At 34.9% G+C, this 6,089-nt stretch overlaps 1 protein-coding gene across 1 annotated transcript; it reads left to right on the top strand.

Annotated features, from left to right (window-relative positions):
* The first annotated feature begins 3,851 nt into the window (after positions 1-3,851).
* LOC111609642 lies at positions 3,852-5,688 on the top strand. The gene is made up of 5 exons (XM_023339046.1): positions 3,852-4,154; positions 4,228-4,290; positions 4,378-4,482; positions 4,904-5,032; positions 5,127-5,688. Exons 1-5 carry the CDS (start codon positions 3,875-3,877, stop codon positions 5,405-5,407), a joined length of 858 nt encoding a protein of 285 aa, XP_023194814.1. The 5' UTR covers positions 3,852-3,874; the 3' UTR covers positions 5,408-5,688.
* The last annotated feature ends 401 nt before the right edge of the window (positions 5,689-6,089 follow it).

Below are 6,089 nucleotides of genomic sequence, written 5' to 3'. Positions count from 1 at the left end.
TTGAAAATTATTGTTTTGTGTTTTTGTACATTCAAAACTCTGCTTACATTTGGCCATCAACAATAACATCTTTTATTAAATGGTTTCTAGGTTTGCACAACCTTTTTTAGTGTAAAATTAACTTCCATTGGTGGCCACCACTAACTAAAAAGGTAGTTGTTCTAACCCTTAAACACTGATCAAAAACAGTAGCTCTATTAACACACTATGACCAAATAGCTATTGGAAGCTAGTGCTACATAACTAAATTCTACTAGTGATGCCAATGACACACAATATGTTAAAACGGAGTATGTCACTCTCAACAGGGTCAAAGTTGTTATTGCACACCTACCTGTGTGATTCAAAAAGTGATTGTTTAAAACAGACCTGTCACTCATGGTTTCAGTTCAAGCACACGATCAGGACATCATTCTGGGTAAAGCATAAAAGTGATTTGCCGCATTGTATCATGGAAGGAGAGGAAGCAGAGCTGCTGCCTTAACAGTTTTAACCCACTGCTAAATAGGAGTATATATATATATATATACTGTATATACAGTATATACTATCTAACTACTTGAAAATATTTTGACAGTTGATAACCAAAATTTATTCAACTGAAAGTTTGCATTCATCCAAATAAATTGGCACGTTAGAATTTATTTAGAAAAATATATTTAGGAAAAGCTAAGTGCACTAAAGGTTTTCAAAGTTTGCAACAACTCTAAAGTGCTAAATGCAATTTAGTTCTGCTGTTAGCGCATCAGCACATTAGAGGAAGGATGAGATCTTGTTGCTTTGCAGTTATCTGGTGAGTAAGTGTTGATTTCTTACTTCATTCTACAATAATTATTATCTCAATCAATCTCATAAGGTTGAAAAAGAGAAGCAATTTAATGGAGGAATTCCTTTTGGTTCTAAAACAAATTTAAAAAACCACTAGAAAGAAAGGTCAATTAGAAAGGTCCTTTACTTGGTCTGAAATCAGTCATATAATCGATCTGGATTGCTGCTAGAACAGCGTCAACACTTTTGCCTCTTCTTTTGCCAGATGAGGAAGTCTCTGCACAAACAGAAACTATTCTGGCCAAAAGTCCCCAAGAAGCTCGAAGGCTGTGGTTTCTGTTTATGTTACTTTTTTATACCTGTATTCAGTATAAATTTGTCCTAGAGCAAGACAGAACTTGACAACACAATTCTATTACAACAAAATACAATGCAGAGAGATTGTACTGATTGAAAGAATGCCAAGAACATATTCAGATTAGCAGTGCAAAAGTAAAATGTAAATAAATAATAATAATAATAATTCAATACAACAATATAAAACAAATCTTAGTATTAAGATTCGGTTTTAGTCACCTTTCAGGTTGCGACAAATTGCTGCTTTTTTATTTAACTCATTTATTGCAGCAGGAACAAAACTGTTAGAGCTACAGTATGTTTTACACTTATACGGGCTAGAAACCTTGACCTAATGACAAGAATCTGAAACTCCATGGAGTGGTAGCCATTTTGCAAAATAGCTGTTGTACCTGCTTGATGTACAGAGATGTCTGATGCAGATAAGGCTCACCAGTCAGCCAGCTGGATCATTTCACTGTCTGGTCCAGGTTGTTGTTTTTTTTTTCCGTTTGTTTGTTTTAAGAAAAATGTCCTTACCATAAGTGACTGATTTAATAAAAGCTTGATAAAAGATAGTCATTATTCTGTTAAGATGAAAATGTGAGTTTCCTTTGAAAACCAAAAACAAGTAGATCGGGCTTTTGTTCTAGATGAGTTCACCTTGTTTCTTACTGTCTGTGTAGAGGCCACTGGACCAAATGGATTTTGGTAAAAGTGTCTCTATATCTCACCATTTAGAAAATAAAGAAAATATTTTGTTTTTTTTTCATGTGGTAAAAGCTACTGAGAAAGAAGCAATAACACTATTATCTCCTGGTTGAGGCTGCTTTGAATTTAGGACAAGAAACGTTATTCACTTTCAGGGTTTTTGCATTTAAATCACTTTTTGAAGTGAACTTATCAAAGATTGTTTTAAAGCTTCTCAAAAATATGTAAAACAATGCTAGTATTTGTTATGGCTAAGCTCCATGGAGTTTATTTTATGAAAGAAGTCAAATTTGAGGTGATATGTTTACAACATAGAGTATGGTTAAAGCTAAAGTTTTAATTTAAATTAGGGTTTTTTATTCCCTGTGTTGCAAACAAAAACAGTCAGGAATTTGTTTTTTTATTAAATAATATATTTTGAAATAACAGAGTTACCACCAACATACTGACTGTTTCTGTGGCCAAACAACTTTATCATTTCCCAATCTGAGTAGAACATGATATTCCAAACAGAAAAGTCTTTACCTCTGTGAACTGGGTCAAGTTCTCCTTCTGGAAAGCCAAACCTTTTTCCATGACTCCCATGCAGGATGAAATTGTGCAACCATGCTGTAAATGTTGATTTAGAGCCAACAGCTGCAAACATGCCTGCAGGCCTTGTGATTAAACTTCACATATATTTTTGGATAAAACTGATGGAAGTTTATAGATTCTTTTGCAGCTGATTTTTAAGGGTTTAATTTTTTAAGATAAATGATCTGGAGCTGATTTAAATTTGTTTAAATATTCACAATTTGATATCAAACACACATACTAATTGAAAAATAGAACTGATAAAGACAGTGACTAGTCTTTACTTACATATCCCATTAATGTTTTTCATCCTTCTTTTACAACCCCAAACGTCCATGTATGTCTTGGTTTTATGTGAGCAACTAAAGGAGTCGGGCGTTGTGAGGTGGAAGTAAAATGATAAATAATTTTCTCTTTTTTTTCTCAAAAATAAAAATGATAGTTTTCTACAAATTTGCATTCTTCAATTAGGTCACATTTTATAGAAACAATTTTACTGCAGATACAGGTGCAAGTTTATGGAGTATGTCTCACATACAAAAAAAAAAGACTATTTGCATCCATTCTTCTTGGAAAAATAGCCAAAGCTTAGTCAGACTGGATCAAAGACAGCATATTAAATTCTTGCCACAAAATACTCTTTTCAGTTTAGGTCTGGACTCTGACCAGGCATTTCTAATACATGATTGTGCTTCAATCTAAATTATTCTGTTGTAGCTCTAGCTGTGATCAGTCTTCTTTTACAACCTCTGACAAGGTTTCTGGAAGTACGTACTCCCCCATATTGCACTCCATCCCCCATATTTCCAGCAATTGTGACTAATTTCCCTATTCATAAAAAAATAGCATCTTACTGTGTGGTGATGCACAGCAATGCTTCATGCTGTAAATGATTTGTTCAGGAAAATGAGCAGAGTTAGTTTTCTGCCACATATGTTTTTGCCACATATGTCTGTCTGCATTTATCTCTTCTGGTCAGAACGCCTTCTTCTATGTTCTGTCCCGTACATGGCTTGTTGCAAACTCTAAAGAGGACTTCTTGTGGTTTTAATTCAATGAGCTTTATTTTTGTCACTTTGTCACAATGACCAGATTTTTGTAGTTAATGACTAATAGTTGTCCTAACAACAAGTTGAGATGTTGAGCTTTCTCCTCCATAGTTACCAAGAGCCTCTTGGCTGCTTCTCTGAGATGCTCTCTTTGTCCCGTTGTGTTGATATTAACTATGTTTTTTGTAATGTGAAAACAATTAAAAAGGTTTTAATGCAATCGTAGAGGCGCCCTGCTTGCATTATTTGTATGTTGTTTACTCTGGTTAATCCTCTACTACTTGGCACACCACTCTAACCCGCAGGTGTGCTGTTTCACAACAATGGTAAATCAATATTGTCCTGACATATGTGGACATGATGTCACCAATAAATAACCCACATAAATAGCCCAATTTGCACATTGCACAAGCAGACAGATAGTAAACAAGTTTATCATGAGAGCCTTTTTAACCTTCTTCATCTTGTTGCTCTGTAATTTGCACAGGGCACAAGAACACAGCAGTAGCAGAGCTACCAGTGCCAAGGAAGTGTCTGAGACTGACATGTCCAAATCAGAGGAAAATAAAAAAAAGCTGGAGCCTCAGCTTGACATCTGGGAGGAGCTGAGAAACCTGCGAGATTTGGTATTGGAACAAGCAGTAGATTTAAGGCTTCTGTCAGCAAAACTGACAGAAAGTGACAGTCTAGTGCAGGTCCTGCAGGAGGAGATTACAGGTATTCATTGATTATGTTTAAGCTTAATAACACATGCATGGAGCTGATGCTTAAGGATGCTTTCATGTTACAGTAATGAAGGACAGACTGACTGCAGCAGAGACTCTGGTTGAAGAAATGCAGATGGAAGGAGAAGGTATCTACTGAAAGTTGGATGAAGATGTTTGTCTTATAGGTGTGAATTGTGAACATTTACAATCACAACTTTTTAAACTTTTTTCAGCTCAATCTGCAGAACTTACAATGACGCAGCAAAAACTCGACATCGTACAGGAAAGGCTATTGGTGAACGTAGCTCATGTGGAAGAGTTGCAGGAGAAACAGGAAGGTAAGGTTTTAGGCTTTAATTTTTGTGTCCTTAGTTTTGTGCATTTGTTTCATGAATTAATACAGTTTATCTTGTTATTTTAAGAACAAAGTCTGGCACTGCAGAAGCTACAATATACCAGCAATGGTTACAAGTTTTTTGATACTGTGTTTCTGTAGTCATAAAATCAATAAACCCCTTTTGGTTTGGTTTTGGGTATACTTCAGTTTTTATAACCTTTTGTAGGATGAATTTATCTTTATTTAATTGGCACTAATAATGTGAATTGGGTTGTGATTACATACACCAGTTGTTAGAAGTAAAAAAATAAAGCGTAACAATTTGCAGAACGTGTACTTTATTTTTACTATCATTGTGAGTTTTTATAAATTTTGTTAATGTCAAAACTAATGGTGTGATATTTTCACAAACTTTATTACAGTGAGCAAAGTGGCTTTTTCTACTTCTCTGCTGTTAACCGGTGAAGGTTTCACATACTATCCAGAGTTTACCACTCTTGTCTACAAAAATGTTTTTACCAACATTGGAAACCACTACAGCCCAGTCACAGGTATACACTTATCGGATTTTTCCTTGAATCTAGGAAAAATTGTTTTATTAACGTTGCTTGAATACATTTTGACTTCTTGATCCTATTGTTTCAGGTTACTTCACTGCCCCAGTAAGAGGAGTATATTACTTCAGATTCACCGGCCAACTTGCGTTTAATGATAATACTATAAGGTTGAGACTTGTCAAGAATGAAGATCCCATAGTGCTTTCAGGGGATCGTGTTTCTGAGTTTGATCGTGAGGACAATGTGTCCAATGGAGCTGTGTTGCATTTAGAGATCAATGATGTTGTTGCTATTCAGTTAGGTGGCTATGTGTGGGATGACAATTATCATAGAACCACCTTTAGTGGATTTCTCCTCTTTGCCTTGTAGATATTAATCTTTATGAGACATCACAAACATACTTATTGATCTACTCATTTATCATGAACAGACTTTCTCCTTTTCTTGACACAACTTTCCAAAGGTTTTAGGCCTTTACATTTATTTTAAAATCTAAAGTACAAAAGCTGACTATAAATTTATAGCTGATATTTTTACAGCATTTTTAAATGCATTTATTAAAAAGTAATTACTTTTTGCTCCAATTTAACTGGATGTAAATTAAACCCGTTTGAATTTCAAGGATTCCTAGTGACTACATTTGTTGTAATTAGTGCTAAATAAAAATATTAGATAAAACAATTGAGTTTGTAATGAGGTGTTTCTTGAATTCCTTGTAAAAACCAATGTCTGATAAAATTTTTAAACTTGTTTTAAAGGGCGGATATTATTTAATATCAACTTTTTTCAAGTTTACATCATGCTATAGTATTATGTCACAGTGAACCACGTATGTTTGAGAAATCCTTGAATCATCCATGGCAGCCATTCAGGTATGGCTAAGTGTTTGCTCACACAAAGTGCCACCTATTTCCTCAAACCCCCTGGGAGTTGCAGTCTCCAGCTAAGCTTACACCTCACCTGTGCATCTCATCAGCTCCTTCAGACTAGCGACAGCAGCAATTAGGAAACACCTGGCCGAACTATGAGTCTGCTGAATTTATCATAATTA

Source organism: Xiphophorus maculatus, chromosome 1 (assembly GCF_002775205.1).
Source record: "Xiphophorus maculatus strain JP 163 A chromosome 1, X_maculatus-5.0-male, whole genome shotgun sequence".
NCBI lineage: Eukaryota > Metazoa > Chordata > Actinopteri > Cyprinodontiformes > Poeciliidae > Xiphophorus > Xiphophorus maculatus.
The sequence above is the reverse complement of the archived record's forward strand: the minus strand, read 5'-3'. Positions and strand labels throughout refer to the sequence as shown.

What these genes read in the sequence shown, in the direction of transcription:
- LOC111609642 (XM_023339046.1), top strand. Translation starts at nt 3,875, where the DNA reads ATGAGAGCCTTTTTAACCTTCTTCATCTTGTTGCTCTGTAATTTGCAC. An exon ending in AATGCAGATGGAAGGAGAAG is followed by an intron (nt 4,291 to 4,377) that starts GTATCTACTGAA and finishes AACTTTTTTCAG; the next exon opens with CTCAATCTGCAGAACTTACA. An exon ending in CCACTACAGCCCAGTCACAG is followed by an intron (nt 5,033 to 5,126) that starts GTATACACTTAT and finishes CTATTGTTTCAG; the next exon opens with GTTACTTCACTGCCCCAGTA.